This window comes from Hyperolius riggenbachi, chromosome 8 (genome assembly GCF_040937935.1).
Source record: "Hyperolius riggenbachi isolate aHypRig1 chromosome 8, aHypRig1.pri, whole genome shotgun sequence".
NCBI lineage: Eukaryota > Metazoa > Chordata > Amphibia > Anura > Hyperoliidae > Hyperolius > Hyperolius riggenbachi.
Window position 1 is genome coordinate 126,958,039 of NC_090653.1, and position 21,685 is coordinate 126,979,723.

Sequence of the window (21,685 nt, forward strand, 5' to 3'; positions counted from 1 at the left end):
GATTTGCCATTGCAAATTTGCAATCGCTGCACATCTAATGCACATCAATGACATCACAATTGACTTGCATTAATGTGAGAAGTTTTGGATGCAAATTTTCTGCTGTCAAAATTTGCCCAGCATGTATGTTTTTTCCGGAACAGGCATGCGATTTGCATATCAATGCGAGCTAATGGGAATTGCATTTTTTGAATAATGCGAACATTTTCATGTGAATTTGAAGTTCATTAGATACATTTTCAGGTAGATTTAGATCATGGTATGCAAGGAAAAAATGCATTATAAAAATGTGCACAAAAAATGGCAAGAATGGGTTTCAAAAAAATTGCAAAACGCAGATTCACAAATATTAAAAAATTGGAAAAATGTGGCTAGAAATCCCAGGGATAAGTGTGAAAGCTGCCTTATAGTTGAAATACAACTTCAGTAAACATAAAAACAATGCAGAGAATAACTACAATTGTAATTTGGGAAAGCAGACATAGCAAAAATGAACAGGTGCAAATGATTGTCTAAACCAGGCATGGGCAAACTTGGCCCTCCAGCTGTTAAGGAACTACAAGTCCCACAATGCATTTGCCTTTATGAGTCATGACTGTGGCTGTAAGACTCCTGCAATGCATTGTGGGACTTGTAGTTCCTTAGCAGCTGGAGGGCCAAGTTTGCCCATGCCTGGTCTAAACCCTAAAATAAAACTAAAATGGCCACCCTCAACATGGCACCTCCAGTGTAAGTAGTTCAATTCATTTTTGCATTTGCAGAGACTTATATGCAATTCACCTTTTCTCCTTAGTTTTCTCTTACTTGATACGTTCACACCATGTCAATAAAATGCCTTTTAAGCCACTGGCAAGCAAGAAAAATATTTTAAATAGAGAAGATGAATATATATCTACAAGGAGAAAACTTAGGAGAAAAAGTTAATTGCATATTGGCTTTTATGTGGTGTAATATTGTGGATCATGAGTTTGCAGCCAGGTATTTGTTTTCCAACAAGTGGAAGAGAACAAAAGAAATCACTTACCATTTCCACTTCATAACAAAAGGAATTAGCATCAGCATATACCTATGTATAAAGTACTTTATAGTGTCTGTCTTACAGTATCTTACGGTTATTATTATGTATTTAATGCCAACATCTTCCGTAATGCTGTACAATGTACAAAACGATACAATGATAGGAAGCATAGATACATGAGCAGTTCAACATACTGTACAATTCTTCTGCGCACTAATTTTGCATAATCGTAATTTTGCATCTTAATTCGCAATGTCAATGCAAAATCGTAATGCAAAATTTTGGATTTTTTTTTTTTTATTAATTTTGAATGTAAACTTAATCAGGAACTGTAAATTAGCAATTTAGATTTTGTGTTATTTTCTCAAAAACTACAAGGACTTTTTGAAAAATATTTTTTTAACTTGTTCCCACCATTCCCCTTAACAAACGTAGGAGATTTAGTGACGATAGCATCTATAGGGGCTTTACGGCACAAAATTACATGAAATTTCTCGTAATCACACAAAATTGCAAATGGATTATGCAAAATGAATTGAATGTCCAAACCGTAATAACGTATGACTGTAGTTGCGGAAAATTATGCAACATTTTGCATAATTGTAATTAGCAGATTACAGTCATCCCTACTATGCAATCAGGACAACCAGTGATGCATAAGACTATATAATACATTTCTTTTACTTATATTTTCCTAAAGTATTTTGAGAATGAACAGGATGGGTAAGATTGAGTGAGGTGAGGAGAACACTGCTGGTATCTACCATCACATAGTGTAAATTGAAGACACTGTAGATGGAATATATCATAAGCCCTTTCTGAGAGAAAACATATTTCAGCTCTGGAACAAGACAGCCCTTGTGAACTTGTGTCTTTCTCGGTTACTCATAATATTTTTAGACATATCAGAATCTATCAAATGTATCCAGCCAGGTCACACTGCAATAAATATTTATTCAGTTTACCATGCTCAGTAGCCAGGATTTCCTTTATTTCTTAAATATATTCTATACTTTAAAACCCCTGCTTGACATAGGGAGGCGGCGGTGACTTCCTGTGCCTTGGAGTGACAACCTGAGCCTCCTTTATCAAGTGCACAGCTAGTAAGTTTATATATTTCTTCTTAGCAAAGTTGTTGATGGGGAGAAGATCGCATTGGGAACAAACTGTAATTTAGCCAAATTACTACTGGAGGTTGCTTTAAAATGACACATAAAAATGAATTCTTCACAGTGCCATATTAAAACTACACACTAATTTTCACACAGAAATTTTCACCGTTGAAGGGGATGCATAACTAACTGTTTTGGAACCTGACATTACTGTCAGGAGAACAGCCAATCAGCACTTTACAACAGCCAATTAGCAGCCCCGGCGCTTAAAGGGAACCTGCACTGAGTAAAATTATTTAAAATAAACACATGAGGTAACTTCAAATGAACATTACATAGTTGCCTTGCCATCAGTTCCTCTCAGAAGCTCACCATTTTCTTCTGACAATAATACCTTCCAGTTCTGACAATATTTTGTCAGAACTGAAATATATCAGTTGCTGTCAGTTATATATCAGTTGCTGTCAGTTAGAGCTGAGAGGAGAACTGATGTGTCCATATTTCCCTATGGCTCAAGTGGGCGATATTACAGTTTAACTGTGTACTGACCAGGAAGCTGTTATGGGGTAATGGCCATTTTCAAAATGGCGGACAGAGAATTCCATTGATCACAGTGGACAAACAGGGCACAGGAGAGGAGAAAGATATTGATGTGTAGACTACGCAGCAGGTTAGTATGACTTGTGTATGGTTATTTTGACTTTTCATTTTCAGTTCAGGTTTTCTTTAAATGAAGCACCTGGCACACCAAAGTCAAGGCGGCCGCTGCCTTTGAGGCAAAGGCCCCAACCACTGCAGGGGCCCCCGCAATGCCAGGTCTTCTCCCCCAACCGCCCTCCATAACTGCCCTGACCGTTATTACTGACCTGATCGCAATACTTCTGTTCCCTGCTACCGGCCTGCTGCTCATTTTCGCCCCATACAGATACCAGACCAAATCGCCCTACAACATGCTGCACTACTACTTGTGCAGCCTTGAGGAAGCCTTTTTCCCCATCTCCTGGTTACTTAAATATTTCTGCTGTGCATGGAATCCCCTGCACAGCTTTTGGATATTGTATTGCACCTGCCCGAGGAACGCCAGGACACGTGAAAAACAATACAGCCAAAAGCCATGCAGGATTCCCGGGAAATACTTCTGTCTGACTCTGCACACAGCTATAAGTTGCCTGGGATCTACAAACTGCTGGAAGTTGGAATGGCTTGTTTCCTTTTCTTCTACAATGTTTACTACAAAACCTCTTTTTATGCAGAATTAATTTAAAGTAATGTTCTGCAGAGTGCCTATAAAACCTGCACCTTCACTGGTGCTTTAATTCTACCGTACAAATGAGGATAGCATGAAAGTTAATAAATACAGTAAAAACACCAGAATCTCAGCTTTCTGGCAGATCCTAGGAAGTGCGTCTCATTTAAAGCTGATTTTAGTGTACCTCTTCAGGAATTAATGATCTTTAACCACAGGCAGAAAGCATTTGCCTTTTACAGCTATTTTTGGCCACCATAGCGAGGTTATGGAGCAGCATAAGATGGTATCTGACGTGCATTTGTCTTACATTTATGCCCAGAGGAACTTAATAGTTCCATTTGTCTAACTTAAGTACCTTCTATCATTTTTTCTCAATCCATTTTTCCGCCTTGTTTTATTCTTTCTGTCATAGCTGGCCTTGTAAGGGAAGCTAAACAACTCTTTTGATCTGATTAGTTTTGATATCTAGAAAGTATACTTTATCATAGGTGATACATTCTCTATTGTTTTATTTATCTCTGTACTGAGTCATTTGTTTCACCTGAAGACTGCACTTTCTGCAAAGCGGTTGATGGCCGTAACAAAATAATATATAAAATATAGTATAGAGGATATTTTTTATGTTTAGCTTAGTTTCATTAAAATAGCTAAACAATTAAGCAAGTACAACTAGAGTTACTATGATTTGTACACAGATGACATTACTTTGGGGTAAAGGCAGGTATGATGACTTTATAAGGCAATACGTTTTTATGTTTAGTTGTGCCAAACCTGTGTAGCAAAAACTCATTCTGCTACCCCTATAATCACTGTTTATAATAGCTGCAAAATAAAATAGTCAATGTACTTGGTGTAAAAACATGTTTAGAGATGCTGTTTTTCAATATTTGACAGCTCCTGATCTGTTGGCAGGATTGCTGATATGTACTTTGGCTGGATAGTGTAATGGGTAAGGGCTCTGCCTCTGATGTAGGAGTCCTGGGTTCAAATCCTGGCTCTTCCTACTCAGTAAGCCAGCACCTATTCAGTAAGGAGTTCATTGGGCAAGACTCCCTAACACTGCTACTGCCTACTGAGTGCGCTCTTGTGGCTGCCTCGCAAGCGCTTTGAGTCCGACAGGAGAAAGGCGCTATACAAAAAAAGGAATTATTATTATTATTATTACTTTGAGCCCACTCCTTACTTGGTCTCTCTCTCTCACCTGACAAGACTTCTATCAGCCATTATTTCTGTTATGTTTTTGCACACAGCTGCTGATCTCTTTGCTACCACAAAGAAGTAATGGCTTATCATGTGGGAGAGACCAAGTTAGCAGAGGGATATATGTTCTGGCCATCAGTCCTGCTGGCAGGTGATGAGCTGCTACATACTCAAAATGACATTTTTATTTGTTTTTAAACGAGGTGTGTGAAATATTTTATTATGTTGCTTTTACATGAATGAAAATTGAAAAACGGGTAGCAAAATATCAAAGTTTACACTACGGCAGTACTTTTAAGTCTTGTCCACATTGACATCCAGTGCCTTCAGAATTCTGTCAGTGTATAGAAAAGTAGGGAGGGTAATTAATTCCACTATATTGGCAGCTGCAGTAGATTGATAGCAAGAAACTCAAGTTGTCTAGACAAGGCCGTATCCCCAGCAAGGGATCTGTGGGCCTTTGCCGTACGTGGCTCTTGGGGGGTTCGGAAGAACATCGTTGCCAGTACTTTTTCCCCCCATGCTGCTCATTATGTGTATTTTGAGGGAACCAATAAGCATTGTGTATTTTGTGGGAACCACTGCACATTTTGTGTATTATGAAGTAATAGGGAATAACGAAAAACTGTGCATTATGTGTATTTTGCGGAGAAATGCTGCACATTATGTTTGTTTTGAGGGACATACTGTCACATTACCTATATTTTGTGTGATACACTGCCACATTATGTGTATTTTGGTGGATCCACTACTGCATTAAGTGTATTTTGGGAGATTCACTGCCTTATTGTGTGTATTTTGAGGGATATGCTGCCACATTAGGCTCTACTCACAAAACTTCTAAAAAATGATTTATTTATCACTTAATTGATAAAAGTAACCTTTCAGCACATTTACAAGAAAAATAATCACTCAAAGTAAGTTGTTCCTGATTAACTTAATTTCAATATTACTTTTCCTAATGTAATTATATTATATTTTTGCTCTTTGGGAGTTTAAAAAGGTAACATAGATAAGGTTAAAATAGAGGAAAACAGGTGATAAAGCTTTGTTGAATCATACCCAATGTGTATTCTGAGGGATATGCTGCCACATTATGCGTATTTTGGGATATTCACTGCCGCATTGTATGTATTTTGGGAGTTTCACTGCCGCATTGTGCGTATTTTGGGTGGAACTGCTGCCTAATTATGTATTTTTATGGGTTAACTAATATTGCTAATACTGGGACTCATTTATTATGTATGTATATAGCACAGACATCTTCTGCAGCACTTTACAGAGTAGATAGTCATGTCATTGACTGTCCTCAAAGGAGCTCCCAATCGAATACCCACCACCATTTTGTGGGAGAAAACGCTGTCAACCTGTCAGACAAAGTGAAATAGGCCAAAAGATACCAAAACCGCAAGCATCATGCGTCAATCACGAGAAATTCATGAACACTTGAAAAAAATGATATATTTCAATCTGAAAAAGCATACAAAGCCATTTCTAAAGCTTAGGGGTCCCAGAAAACCATGGTGAGAGCCTCTACTGACAAATGGAGAAGCCAAAGAACAGTGAAGAACCTTCCCATGATTGGCTGGCCTTCAAAAATTATCCCAAGAGTGCATCATCTCACCTCGTCCAAGAGGTCAAAAACCAACCCAATACAACATGGAAAGAACTGCAGGCCTCACTTGCCTCAGTTAAGGCCAAGGTTTGTGACTTAACCATAAGATTCCCACTGCAACCACACATAATGTATGATAGGCTATCATTTGGCTATGAGTCACTAGGGAGGAGTAGTTACAATGGAGATTTCTCAGTGAAATCCCTGTCCTCCACTGTAATGTCACATGACCTGCCCAAGGTCTGGTCACAAAAAAAGGAAGGAGGGGCTGGGGAAAGCGCGTGAGCAGTAAGTTTACAATTTTAAGTTATACAACTAAATATTTAGCTATTTTTATGCATTTTAATAATCTAATTCCAATGAAATATAATTCTAAAAACCAGGAATGAACTAGGCCTTTGAAGCTGTATACTTTGCTTGCTTTTGAAATAAAACAGATTTTTTTAATACTTTCTGTGCAGTGATTTATGTTTATATAAATAACTCTTACCTGCTTTATTTGCTAAAATGTAGTCTGTTTCGCAACAAATTTAAGCTCAATAATAACAAGTTCCAGGGAAGACTGTAAACAGCATTTTGCAATATTGCTAGGTTGGCTGTCCAATGCAATTTATATTGATTAGACAGAGTACACAACATTTACTACTTTCCAGAGAAAATCCCAATTTACTTTTCAGAGCATCTCAAGTGGACTAATAGTGTTATTAATATGCAGTTCTTGTTTGTGAAATCCAAGTGGGGATTACATACATTTTGTACAAACCCCTGTTTACAGTAATATATTGTGTTTTGTTTAGGGTAAAAATAGCACTGCAGCTAAATCTAAAAATTGTAAGCAAAACACAATATGTTATAATAAATATTTTGTATGAAACAGGAATATACAGTATTGTGTTTTGTTTAGGGTAAAAATAGCATTGAAGCAAAATCTTACAATTTTTTTGTTTGTCTTAAAGGGAACCTGAACTGAGTAAAATTATTTAAAATAAACACATGACGCAGCTGCAAATGAATATTACATACCGTATTTTTCGGACTATAAGACGCTCCGGACTATAAGACGCACCCAGGTTTAGAGGACAAAAACCAGGAAAAAAAAATAGTTTTTATACCTGATGTGTCTATAGTGCAGGGGCATCTTGTAGACATTTTTTCCCCAAGCGGTCTCTGTCTAAGCTTCACTGCCCAGCTACACTAACCCTTGCTGCGGCCACTAGGTAGACTAAGTACCCTACACTAACCCCTGATGCCTCGCCAGTAACATTGAGCTACACCACATACTAACCCCTGATGCCCCCACCAGTTACTACACTACACTAACCTTTGCTTACCCCACCACTAACACTAACTAAACATTACAGGGTGCTGATCTCACCTATCCAGATGTCCAGGCACCCATCCAGAAGCTGCGCAATCCATGCATCTCCCCCTGGTACTAAGGCAGCATCAGCATGATCCAGGCATCTCCCCCCTGATACTTGCGGTGGTGGGCAGACTCAGCATGACCCAGGCATCTCCTCCCTGGTAGTTGGGGTGGTGGGCAGACTCAGCCCGACCCAGGCATCTCCCCCCTGATACTTGCGGTGGTGGGCAGACTCAGCATGACCCAGGCATCTCCCCCCTGGTACTTGCGGTGGTGGGCAGACTCAGCATGACCCAGGTATCTCCCCCCCGGTACTGGCGGCGGTGGGCAGACTCAGCATGGCCCAGGCATCTCCCCCCCCCCCCCCCCGGTACTGGGGGTGGTCGGCAGGCTCAGCGCGATCATAGCATCCCCCGGTACTTGCTTGTGGGCAGACTCAGCATGATCCCAGTATCTCCCCCCGTAATGGCGGCAGTCAGCAGGCTCAGCGCGATCATAGCATCTTCCCCGGTACTTGCGGCGGGCAGGCTCAGCGCGATCCTGACATCTCTCGGCGGGACAGACCACTTCCTTGTTTACATGCGCCCCCTAATGACGTGCGACGCAAGTACCCGAAGTACAGAGACATCGGGACTCCTGATAGCAGCCGCAGCTAGGGCTGACATTGACCCTCTTCTATCCCGCCGAGAGATGTCAGGATCGCGCTGAGCCTGCCCGCCGCAAGTACCGGGGAAGATGCTATGATCGCGCTGAGCCTGCCGACCGCCGCCATTACGGGGGGAGATACTGGGATCATGCTGTGTCTGCCCACAAGCCGCCGCAAGTACCGGGGAAGATGCTATTATCGCGCTGAGCCTGCCGACCGCCGCCATTACGGGGGGAGATACTGGGATCATGCTGTGTCTGCCCACAAGCCGCCGCAAGTACCGGGGGATGCTATGATCGCGCTGAGCCTGCCGACCACCGCCAGTACCGGGGGAGATACTGGGATCATGCTGAGTCTGCCCACCGCCGCAAGTAAAGGGGGATATGCTATGATCGCACTGAGCCTGCCGACTGCCGCAAGTAAAGGGGGAGATGCTGGGATGCACTACCAGTACTTCTCAAGTACCTGATGCTTTGAGGCACATTCGGACTATAAGACGCACTGACTTTTTTCCCCCACTTTTGGGGGAGAAAAAGTGCGTCTTATAGTCCGAAAAATACGGTACATACCTCGCCGTTAGTTCCTCTCAGAAGCTCACCATTTTCTTCCTACAATGATCCCTTCCAGTTCTGACAATATTTTGTCAGAACTGAAATATACCAGTTGCTGTCAGTTATATACCAGCTGATGTCAGTTACAACTGAATGTGCAAGGTAATGTCCATGTTTCCCTATGGCTCAAGTGGGCAATATTACAGTTTAACAGTGTGATGACCAGGAAACTGTTATGGGGTAATGGCCATTTTCAAAATGGAGCACAGAGCATTCCATTGATCACATTGGACAAACAGGTTGCACGAGAAGAGAGAGAGATTGATAAGTAGACTACACAGGAGGTAAATATGACCTGCGTATTTTATTTTGACTTTTAATTTTCAGTTCAGGTTCTCTTTAAAGCAGACCTGAACTTAGAACTTCCTCTCTGCTCTAAAAGATAAGCAACAGCATAATAACCTTTAAAGAAATACATTTCTTCGTTACCGCTGATACAAATCCTGCTATAAATCTGCAGTGTGTCTACTTCCTGCTTCATGGAAGCAGATACAGGATTAACATCCTGTGTTTACAAATTAGCTGCTCTGCTGGCAGGGGAGAATCCTAAATTGACACAGCTGAGATCAAATCACAGTGGTGAGTAGTTACAGATGAGGAGGAATTAGACAGGCTTAACTCTCTAAATACATACAGGGTGAGTTTCTCCGTTTTGCAAGACTTCAGGTCCACTTTAAGAGACTATGCAGTCTAAATAAACATTGCACGTATCGCATACTGACTTAAACAAAATACCATGGTGTTTGATCTCTACTCAAGAAACATAAAGAGCGTCACTGAAGCACTACAGCCTGTCTCCACAAGGAGATGGGCAACACACCTAAAGCCATGGGCTGAGAGGGCGAGCAACAGAAAAAACACCTGCCAGGTTTATGAGAACGTGATAGATGCAATGTATATTTAGACTGCATAGTTTCTTTACAGAGAACCCGAGGTGGCTTCCTAAGAATTCAATCCGCACACAGAGGCTGGGTCTGCATATACTGCCCAGCCTCTGTTGCTATCTCAATCCCCACTAAGTTCCCCCTGCGCTCTGCTATGCCCTCTTAAATCACAGCCGTGCTGTCGACACGCAGCGGGCTGTGTTTACCTCTGTACTGTCACTCTCGCCACTCCCCCCGCCTCCTGCATAGCTCCATAGCTGACAGTACATAGGTAAACACAGCCCGCTGCAACACGCTGCATGTTGACAGTGCGGCTGTGATTTATGGGGGCATAGCAGAGCACAGGGGGAACTTAGGGGGGATTGAGATAGCAACAGAGGCTGGGCAGTATATGCAGCCCCAGCCTCTGTGTGCGGATTTTTTTCTTAGGAAGCCACCTTGGGTTCTCTTTAAGCCCAACACAAAATGTTATAATTGAAATAATATAGCAAAAAACGTTCCAACCTTGTAGACTTGTCCATAGGTTCCATTCCCAACAACTTCAACCAACTCAAAGATTCCTGCTGGCTCCTGTGTGGAAGAAGAAACAAATCTGATTAGAAGCTTGTAGGTTTCTGAACCTGCATTCATTGTAATGACATTACAGTACACCTGAATTAAAGAAAAAAAGGTACATTACTTACCTGTGCAGTGGCAAGCCTTTTGCGTGGTTCAAAAGTGTTCTGCATCCTCCTACAGTCTTCAAATCCGGCACAGGGACCTTCTATAGCTATTACACTCAGCAGGGTTAAATTAGTGTAGTGATCTGCTCTGCTGTTTGACCATTCTTTAGGTCTGAATGCTACAGGTCTCTGTAAAAAGAGACCTGTCTTCACTTTGCAAGTTTCAGAGTTGCTCTGCTGGTGAAGAATTTGCATACACTTGTCATGCAAATTGCTTAGCTGTTTCCTCTGATGGCTTGCAGTATAAAAAACATTTCTTCCCAGAATTCCTTGCAGGTTTGTTCCTGCTAACTCTCCTGGAGTATCAGCCTTGCTATTGTTTGCTAAGATTATCTTACAGTAATTCCTTGGGACTGCACTAGGCATCCCTTCTAGCGCAGTCAGGTTGTATTATCTGTTTTGCCTTGTTCTGTCTATCTGTTGCGATTGTCTTTTCACCAGCGGCCGTCGACAGGAAATCGTTCTGCCTGTACCCTGTCTTAGGGGTGCTAGCCAGAGCAGCGGTTGCTACTGTTAGTCCTATCTGTTTGTCTGTCTGGATCGCATCCACTCTAGCGGCAGTCCTTCTGTGCTCTGTCTGGGAGTGTAGGCCAGAGCTGCGGTTGCTGCTGGCTGCTCCTTCTGTCTGTCTTGTCTGGTACGAACGCTTGCTGTTGGCTCGGTGAGGTAACCGTTCAGCAAGCGTTCGCGTTCTCTATTTCGTGTTTCTGTTACTTTGGTTAGTTAGGGTGGCACGCTTATCACTGGATGCCTAACACGTGGTGATCGTGTCTTAAACGCGTTCGCTGTTGCGAATGAGTGCGGTGTTCGCGTTTAGCTAGCGTTTGTTATTTTCTTTGATGTTCTGATCGATGTTATTTGCTATGTCTTTCTTGCTACACTTGTGCTCTGTCTAATTCGGTCTTGTGTCACTATTGGCAATCGCTACTCTTGCGATTGCGTTCCCACTTCGTTTCCGTTGCTGTGTGTTCACCGTCGCTGGGTGGCGACTAGATTGGTGGACACACATACATTCTGTCTCTGTGCTCTCTCTCTTTAAGGGCTATCTTGCCCTGCATTGCTTCAACTCGTACAATTCCCATCTGGCATCTGCGGCCGTGCAGAGGCTGTGTTCATCTGCACTCCACAGCTCCATCTGCCGGTGGGAATTGTCCTGGGTTCTGTCAAATTACACGCTTGTGGAGGATTTCTGCAGTATCAGCGCGCATCTTGTGCGCTGACCACGGAAATAATTCCGCAATTGTTACAATTAGGCTTTTTCAGGCCATGCTGCCAGCTGTTGACGTGCACATTCGGGCTGGACATGTGCAAATAAAGTTAGCACATGCCCAGTAGAACGAAGCATAAGCACTATATTGTACTGGACATAAAGGGACCTTACTTGCACATTCCCAGGCTAGATGTGCTCATTCACAGTCAGGAACATGGTTGGAAGAAACCTATTTGGTTCACTCTGAGTTAAATACAGTGGTTTGCAAAAGTATTCGCCCCCCCCCCCCCCCCCCCCTTGAAGTTTTCCACATTTTGTCACTGCCACAAACATGATTCAATTGTATTGGAATTCCATGTGAAAGACCAATACAAAGGGGTGTACACGTGAAAAATGGAACGAAAAATCATACATGATTCCAAACATTTTTTACAAATCAATAACTGCAAAGTGGGGTGTGCGTAATTATTCAGCCCCCTTTGGTCTGAGCAAATAACAACGATCAGAACATCAAAGAAAATAACAAACGCTAGCTAAACGCGAACACCGCACTCATTCGCAACAGCGAACGCGTTTAAGACACGATCACCGCGTGTTAGGCGTCCAGTGACAAGATGTGAAAACTGCTGTTCACAAACACTGTCCATCTAATCTGACTGACTTGGAGCTGTTTTGCAAAGAAGAATGGGCAAGTATTTCAGTCTCTAGATGTGCAAAGCAGGTGGAGACATACCCTAAAAGACTGGCAGCTGTAATTGCAGCAAAAGGTGGTTCTACAAAGTATTGCCTCAGGGGGCTGAATAATTATGCACACCCTACTTTGCAGTTAATGATTTATAAAAAATGTTTGGAATCATATATGATTTTCGTTCCACTTCTCACGGGTACACCACTTTGTATTGGCCTTTATGTGGAATTCCAATAAAATTGATTCATGTTTGTGGCAGTAATGTGACAAAATGTGAAAAACTTCAAGGGGGCGAATACGTTTGCAAAGCACTGTAGGTGTAGAGGGTCCCTGCTTTGCAATGGTGGGCTACAGGTGGATCCAGGAAGACTTCAGGCCATCCACATGCTTTCTACTACTCAGGAAAGTATTAGAACATTTCTTTTTTTAATTTAGGTGTACTTTAACCACCACAGTTGCAGCTTCCCAACTCTGATGCGGCATAGAATCTACACTGCCAGGTTTGCTGAGCTGATCAGTTCCATGCCCAAACTGCATCTGAGCTTCTTTTCCAGTTTCATTGGCTCCTTACCAGGTGATCATTGTGAGCAAATCACAGTGTTCACAAAAAAAAAGAATGAAAAAAAAGGTTTTGGTCCTTAAGGGACCAGAGTGCTACGTGTCCTAAATAAGTAAAAAAAAATCTGAGCAGAATGTCAACATGACTTGAAACATTAAGTATCCAAGTTGACCCAAGTGCAACAGCACGTTACCGCAAGCACCATGCATAATGCTTGGGGTGATGGAAGTCTATGTGTGATGCCCGTAGTGCAAACTACACGCATGTGCGGACCATTGGGAGTGCTAGAGAATCCCAGTGACGTACGTCCTGTCCAGCAGGAATATGGCGGTGGATATTCGGCGGGTATGCGCGCATGTGTGAGGCGCGAGGCCTCAGCAGGGTAAAACCTCGCTCCCCATCGCCTGTAACATGGGAACATTGCTCAGGCTTTCGCCTGAGTGCTGCTCCCTAACGATCGGCCATCACACAAGTGAAACCAGCAGTAGGACTTGCCGGTAATCCTCGTACGATGGAAAGGGCATAAGTAGCTCACATCTGCAAGCTACTTATCACCTGGAATAGCATCAGGCACATTGACTTTCCTAGATTTCTATTATACCTAATTACACCTAATCTTTACCCTAAAGCAAAGATTCAATACTGATGGCCTCTGCCGATCTGAACATTTCTGACATTAATGGCAAACTTAATTTCAGCTGGTTTATATGTAAGCATTTAAAACATCTTTATTGAAAATATGGTAATTCCACAGGGTTATTAAAGAGAACCCGAGGTGTGTTTAAAGAATGTTATCTGCATACAGAGGATGGATCTGCCTATACAGCCCAGCCTCTGTTGCTATCCCAAACCCCACTAAGGTCCCCCTGCACTCTGCAATCCCCCATAAATCACAGCCATGCTGTGAGGCTGTGTTTACATCTGTAGTGTCAGTCTCAGCTGCTCCCCCTCCTCCTGCATAGCTCCGGTCCCTGCCCCCGTCCCTTCCCTCCAATCAGCAGGGAGGGAAGGAATGCAGGCGGGGACTGGAATTCTGCAGGAGGCGGGGAGAGCAGCAGACTGACACTATAGAGATAAACACAGCCAGCTCTGACAAGCTGTTTGTCAGCAGCGTGGCTGTGAATATATGAGGGATTGCAGAGTGCAGGGGGACCTTAGGGGGGTTTGGGATAGCAACAGAGGCTGGGCTGTATAGGCAGATCCAGCCTCTGTATGCAGATAATATTCTTCAAACCCACCTCGGGTTCTCTTTAACACATTGGATGATGTGGGAATCTCTGTGTTTGCAGTCAGTCAATGGATTGGTCCAGGTGCAGAAAATAGGAAACTAGCGCCTTCTGTGAGCAGGGACGTTTTAGGCAGTCTACTAGTGTACTGCAAAAATTGAGTACTACGTTCAGAGGTATGCGCTTTCAGTAACCTTGATGATTGCATCAATATTTTGATCCCTGGAAAAGCCCTTTTGTGTTTCTCATGTATGCTTACTCCAAGGATAATGAAAACAAGGAAAGGGGAAGTTGAGATTTGGGTAAATACCAATGAAACAATAAGCTGTCACATGGGTATGCATACACAAAAAAAAAATCCCTTCTAACTTATTGTTGGTAATAAAAACAACAACAACAGGCAACTGGGCTTAGCATTTGAGGCCATAAACAAGGAAAAGGCAAGATTCAAAATATGTCATAGTCCTCTTATAATAATGTTGTTCCGGTTTGGCTTTTTATTGCATGGTAAGTAGTCATTGTGACTGAGATCCAGACATTGATACCAGGGCCGGTTCTAGACTTTTTGCTGCCTGAGGCAAACTTGTTAGTTTTGTTTAATGTTCTCACATGACATGCTGCAACTCAACACAATAGCACACTAGCTGGCTGTAAGACAAAGAGCGCTTCGGTTTTTCTGCTGGGGACATGGATCGGTGACCGGGAACCATGTTCCCGTTCACTTATACCAGGGCTACCGGGGGACAGCATGGGGCACAGGGGCGTGCCCGCGAGTGCGCGCCGAATCGCGGCACTGCAGCAGAGCAGCCGCCCGGACGTGAGCTTCACGTCCTGGTGGCAGAAATGGTTAAAGTATACCAGAGCTGATAAAAAGAAAACATTTTATACATACATGGGGCTTCCTCCAGCCGCATCTGCTCGGATCGCTCCCACGCCGCTGTCCTCCACTTTCTGCAGCTTCGGGAACCGGGTCCCGTCACTTCCGTCAGTCGGAGCCAGTCTATGCAGGAGAAGTGCGCCCTCTACATATGTCTTCAACAGACTAGCCCATCTTTTTTTAGAGGGTTCTCAGGGTTTTCTTTATTTTTAAAAGCACTTAATGAATGGCAGTTGCTCTGTCCAACTGCCAAAAAAGTGTGCAGCGAGCAGGGAGGCTGGCCAGCATCATTGTATAAATCTTTTTCAGGGAATGTCTTTATAAAGAAAAAAAGGTCATGCTGAGAATCTCCCATGAAGAGATGGACTAGCCCAAAACCTGTCGGTAATGTCAGATTTAAACTCCCTACTGTAAGTGACAGCAACATAGGGGAAAGTAATGTATGGCTCATTTTACTTTGGAAGAAATGTACTTCTTATTTGTATGTGTTTTAAATCTTAAGATTTTCGCGACCGTTCCTCTAACTTAAAGACAGAAGAGTTAAAGGGGTTCTGTGGACTGTTTAAATAAACAAAAAACGCCACTTACCTGGGGCTTCTATCAGCCCCCTGTAGCTGTCATGTCCCGCGTCGTCCTCCTCCGATCACCCGTTCCCCACTGCCGGCACCGGGCAATTATTCGTCTAACAAGACGAATAATGCGCACTTCCGTTCATGCCATCGGAAGCTTACTGCGTAGACGCAGTACGAAGTTTTCTTGTACTGTGCCTGCACAGTAAGCTCCCAATGACGCGCTTGGGAGCGAGCACATGCACAGCCACAGCCTCAGACGGCTGATTAGTCCAATGCCGGGGAACGGAGGATCGGAGGAGGATGGCGCGGGACATTTCAGCTGCAGGGGGCTGATAGAAGTCCCAGGTAAGTGGCTGTTTTTGTTTATTTAAACAGTCCACAGAACTCCTTTAAGTTAAAGTTTGCCTGAGGTAAATTGTTTAGTGAATACTACATGCCTTATCACCATGGTAATAACACTAGAATCAGCTCAGAAACGATATTAAAGACAGGAGATACGTTTAGTGAATTGAAGCCATTGAATTCAACGCCTATCAGCTGTCCCCATGCAACGTACAGGCACTTGCTGGCACTCGGTTATGGGTGATGGGGAGATGGCTGAGCACGGCTTTACTCAGACACATCATGTTGCACTTTTTTGAAGCTAGGTTATGGCACCAAGAGTCAAATAATGAGGCACGTGCGGTTACCAAACATTGTCATCCGGTTGCATCTTAACTGCACCCAAAAGCTGTTCATAGCCGACAGTTGGGAGGCTGAACTGCTCAAGAAGTGCGCAGTTCAGCCTCCTGTGTGAAATAGGTCTTATACTGCCAGCTAAACATCTAAAACATTCCCTGTTCAGATACAAAAGCCATGGGAAATGTAGCATGTGCATAAAACCCCTTTACAATAGACCATTGCTGAAATTAGTGTTAGCTGCAGAAAAGTTTAAGTAGTTGATAAGCTAGATAGAGCTCAACTTGTTTTTGTTTTGTTTTGTTTGCTTAAATTTGACTTTAACTTTATCTGTTATGTTGAAAAAGATAAAGAGCACCAGGTGTAATAAATGTTCTTTGTAATTGTTGTTGGATAGGAGAGTATCAGACAGTAGTGGACGAATGGAGAACTGATCATCCCCTCTAAGATACTGCAAGTCTCAGCAGTATGTCTTCTTTATTCTGTAGGACATCAGGCATAGGTCATCAGGCAGGCAATACAGAACAAGTTTAGACAAGTCCACTCTTCAAAAAGAGGATGCCTGCATGGATGCAAAGCCCTATGACGGACTGCATTCCACAATATACTGTGCAGACACAATTCATGTAACACACTGCTAACTAATAATGATTATTGACTTAAATTCTACACCTTCTGTCTCATCACTATAGCACAACAAGGAAGTAAGTAAATCTAAGCCAAGATGTGGTACCCCTAGAACAGTATGAGAAATATAAAAGGCCAGTCTTTTAATAGATGGCTATTTTAGTGTGAGAGTAGACTGAAGTTTTAAGATTAACTAAGGGGAAACAAAACTTGGATATTAAATAGAAATAATTCAAGCCTGAGTAGGATTTCTCCCATTTCGGAGGGATGTCTTTCACTAAGGGCTGGGACCCATTAGAGAGTATGAATGCCTACCACTTTTGGTGGCAATTTTTGCGGCAGTTCCCTGAGCTATTGGGTATTTTTTCGCAATTTTAAATTGAATGCAATTGATTGGTAAGAGATTGCGATTTTCATAGTGACGTGCGCTTTCTATAGCTTTGGTAGCAAAAGCGCTGCAAAATAGCTTTGTGCAGCAATTGCAAAGTGATGTTGCAGCGATCCTATGCTTTGTATTGAAGGGAAAACATTGCAAAATTGCTGCAGGCACCGTAATTGCGATGTCAGGAAATCGCAATCACTACTACAAATGCCTACATACCCACTTCTATAAGTATTGGTGGTTCTATTATTTAAATGTACAGTATTTAACCTTCTGTTTTCCCAAATAGAGAAATATATTGCAATCTACCTAATCAGTAGAATGGCTTTTAGTAAAAAGAAATAAATGTAAAAATACAGTATAAGGTCTCTTTCCCATCAGACATAATGTGAATTACTTCATGGGACCTCAACCTCTTATAAAGCACAGTAAAAGATTAGATCAAGGGTGTCAAACTCAAATACAAAGTGAGACGAAACTGAATACTGAGACTAAGGCTACTTGCACACCAAGACGTTGCGTTAGGTGCTACGTTAAGGTCGCATAACGTGCACCTAATGCAAGGCCTGGTGCTCATCGATGTGGACGTCAGAGTGAGCCGCGTTGTGCAGCTCACTCTGGCGTCCGTGATGCCGTGATGCGTACTCTTGGACGCATGCGGCATCATGTGGTCCCGCCGGCCAATCACTGCACAAAGCGGCCGCACCAGGAAGTAAACACTGCACGTCACAACATGCAGTGAATATTAATTAGCCATGTGCCTGGTCGCTCTCCGCTCCTCCCCAACACGACTGAGCATGTGCAAACAGTCTAACGCGGCTTAAGCCGCTCTAACGCCGTAGCATGCTGCACTCTCACTACAACGTGCAGTGTTACATGTAACGCAACATGGGCAGTGTGAACAGCCCACTTGTGTTACATTTCTGTGCGCTGGGGGAGCGTTACAGGCTGCACTAACGTGCGCCTGTAACATCCCGGTGTGTAAGCAGCCTTAGTCGTGGGCCAACCTCAATGTCTAGTGGCCAACTTACTCACTTATAAAGTTTCTTGGTGTCTATTAGCCCCCCTCCCTGCCCTATACACTTCCTTGGTGTCTATTTGCCACATTTTCTCCCCTAAACAGTTCCCTGATGTCTAGCGGTCTCCTCCCTTCCCTATACAATACCCTGGTGTCTAGCAGCAATAAGTGTGAGTTAACACCCTCTCTTGAAGTATGCAAGTAAGGTTCAGATGGGAAAAATTCAGAACAAAGTTCCCGAATACAAACATTTTTAACACACTAGTGGCTGGTGTCTCCTCACTCCTTCCTGACTACTTCATGTGGGTAATGAAAAAAGGGTAGGATGTTCAGTCCAGCCAAGCAGCATCTGATATTTACACAGGAAATCAGCACTGCAGACCTCTCCAGCCAGGCAATACAAAATAAAGTAATGCAAAAATGTTTTTTGTTAAATAGATAAAACACAGTGCAATGTAAATTATCTGTTCCATGCACGCATTAAATCAAAACACAAGCCTGAATTATGAATGTAAAGTAAATGTAAATGTTAGACCTTGCTACCCTGCTGCAAGGAAGGTAGGTATAAAGTAACCTGGAAAATGTATTTTAATAGTTCTAAAAAGGATAACTTGTTTGCAACTTTGCATACATTACATAGAATAATATTGCAATATTCTGTCCCGGTATTAATGTTCCCGGGTTCTTGGAAACTAATTTCAAAGGCAGAGTTAATGCAAGATTTGCTCACATACACACATTAGTCACATTGTTTGTTTGGCAGACCACAATAATTCCCTTGAAAGCGGAGCACATTTGAATTGATTTGACTGATCATTTGAGGAACTCAATCCACATGGCAAACTCTGCGCCAGATGATCCCAGCCTTATTTATTTTAGATTGTACAGCTGGCTGTCCTACTTAAAACAGGGAAGCAGCTATAACAAGGAGAGCTTAAAGTGAACTTGTCACGCAGCAGATTGAGACTACCCTTAACAATACCGCCAGAGTACAGAGTCTGTGGTGTCCTGCAGTGGTCCATGTACCAGTTTCTGGGTATCAAGGGAATCTTACTTACTTAGGGCTAATTCACACTACGAACGCAAAACTCAATTGCGATTTTGCTGTTATTTGCATTGTGATCCTCGTTTAACAGAAGAAGAATCATATCATAATCACCCCTAAAGCACTGCATGCAGCACGTTTGCAATGTATGCACATTGTGAGAATGATCCCATAGATTCCCATTAGCAACAGTGCGTTGCTGATCGCCGGTGATCAGCAACGCGCTGAGAAGCACCCAAGTTTGTACCAGCCCTGAGATGTGGTCAGTAAATGAATGTCTAGTCTTTTTAGGTGTGAAGCTAAACTCTGCTCCTTTCACCTCATCTCTTCTCTACAGCTGGGATGAAACTCCTCAAAAAATAGGAAAGTGCTAAGCCTATTTAGAGTGTGTCCCGAGGTCCACCTTACCCCAGCTGCAGAGAAAACAGTTCTAGGAATGTAATGTATGCACTTACCAGTTATGTGCAAATGTTAAAACAATGTACAATAGCATAGCTCCCAACTGTCCCTTTTTTAGAGGGCCAGTCCCTCTTTGGAAACCAAATCCCTCTGCCCCTCCTCATTTGTCCCTCTTACAGGACCAGTGTGCAGATCTATGTATTTTTCCTCCAAAAATAGGTTTTAAATTGACTTTATTCTCATCCTTTAAATTAATATATTTCTTACTTTTATGTTATTACGAAAGAAAACTAAAAACTGCAAAATTAGCATGGGGATCCCTCCTGGTTCCAAACCCCTCATGTGGCTGATAAAACACTGACTATTCCTGGCCCATGACACCATATGCGCAAAACCACTCATGTGGCTGATAAAACACACACCTTTCCTGCCCCTGACACAATATGCGCAAAACCCCCCATGTGGCTGGTAAAACACAAACCTTTCATGCCCCCTCACACCTTATCCGCAAACTTCCCCATGTGGCTGATAAAACACACACCTTTCCTGCCCCCTGACACAATATGCGCAAAACTTTCCATGTGGCTGGTAAAACACACACCTTTCCTGCCCCTTGACACCTTATCCACAAAACCCCCCATGTGGCTGGTAAAACGCACCTTTCCTGCCCCCTGACACCTTATCCGCAAAACCCCCATGTGGCTGGTAAAACACACACCTTTCCTGCCCCCTGACACTTATCCGCGAAACCCCCCATGTGGCTGATAAAATACACACCTTTCCTTCCCCCTGACACCTTATCCGCAAAACCCCCCCATGTGGCTGATAAAACACACACCTTTCCTGCCCCCTGACACCATATGTGCAAAACCCCTCATGTGGCTGATAAAACACACACCTTTCCTAAACCCCTGACACCTTATGCACAAAACCTCCCATTTGGCTGATAAAACACACACCTTTCCTGCCCCCTGACACCATATGCACAAAACTTCCCATGTGGCTGATAAAACACACACCTTTCCTGCCCCTTGACACCTTATCTGCACATAGTAGAGTCTAGTGTAATATTGACCTCTTCTAGCAATGCATCGGGTCTCCTGGCAGCTGCATACTTCATACCACCAGCTCCTGATCACGTGGCATGCATTGGAAGGCAGAAGTATGCAGCAAGGAGCAAGTAGCTATTAGGAAGATCATAGAAGACTTGAATTATTCCTGGCTTTGTACACAAAGTACCACACCGGCTTTAATGCCCAATTCCTATGGCTTCAGTGCAGAGAGCATGGAGGTATATTCACAAAACAATACATTTTACATTGCACTGCATACCGTAACTAACGCAAATAGTGCAAGTTGTACTGTAACTTTTACAAATAGCATAAGTGCATTATGTACTAAACACATTTGTTACTTTATTATAAGTGCGTAAATACTGCAGGGCAGTGTATGTGTTGAATGCGTACAAATCTTTTGCTATTTGTGTAAGTTGAGGTATGCAGTTTATTTAACACTACTTAACCACATCACCCCAAAGCGGTTTTTACCCTAACGGACAAGAGCGATTTTCACCTTTCAGTGCTCAACCCTTTCATTTGCCAATAGCTTAATCACTACTAATCACAATGAAATGATCTATATCTTGTTTTTTTAACCACCAATTAGGCTTTTTGGGGTTGATATTTGTTTTCAGTAATTACTTTATTTTCTATGCATTTTAAAAGGAAAAACAAGGAAAAAATACACTCTTTCTCCAATTTCATCCCCTATAGTTTTAATATAAACACTGCTACTGTACATAAAACCCACACATTTTATCTGCCTATTTTTCCTGGTTATCACAAGATTTTAATTATGTCCCTAGTACAAAGTATGGTGACAATATATTATTTAGAAATAAAGGTGTATTTTTTTTATGGTGTTTTTTTTTTCACTAATCTCACGTGCTCGGGAACGCACGTGCGGGAGCGCGGATGACCGTACG

At 42.7% G+C, this 21,685-nt stretch overlaps 1 protein-coding gene across 6 annotated transcripts in view; it reads right to left on the minus strand.

Moving 5' to 3' along the window:
* Window positions 1-21,685, minus strand: part of NRK (Nik related kinase) — a 506,445-nt gene that overhangs the window by 350,957 nt on the left and 133,803 nt on the right. For 5 of the 6 annotated variants that reach the window (XM_068251057.1, XM_068251059.1, XM_068251055.1 and 2 more), the window contains one exon: window positions 10,203-10,268. In XM_068251057.1, coding sequence (XP_068107158.1) covers window positions 10,203-10,268 — 66 coding nt within the window. Of the gene's footprint in view, window positions 1-10,202; window positions 10,269-16,241; window positions 16,255-21,685 lie in introns of those variants that run through there. The other variant, XM_068251060.1, reaches the window with a different exon arrangement.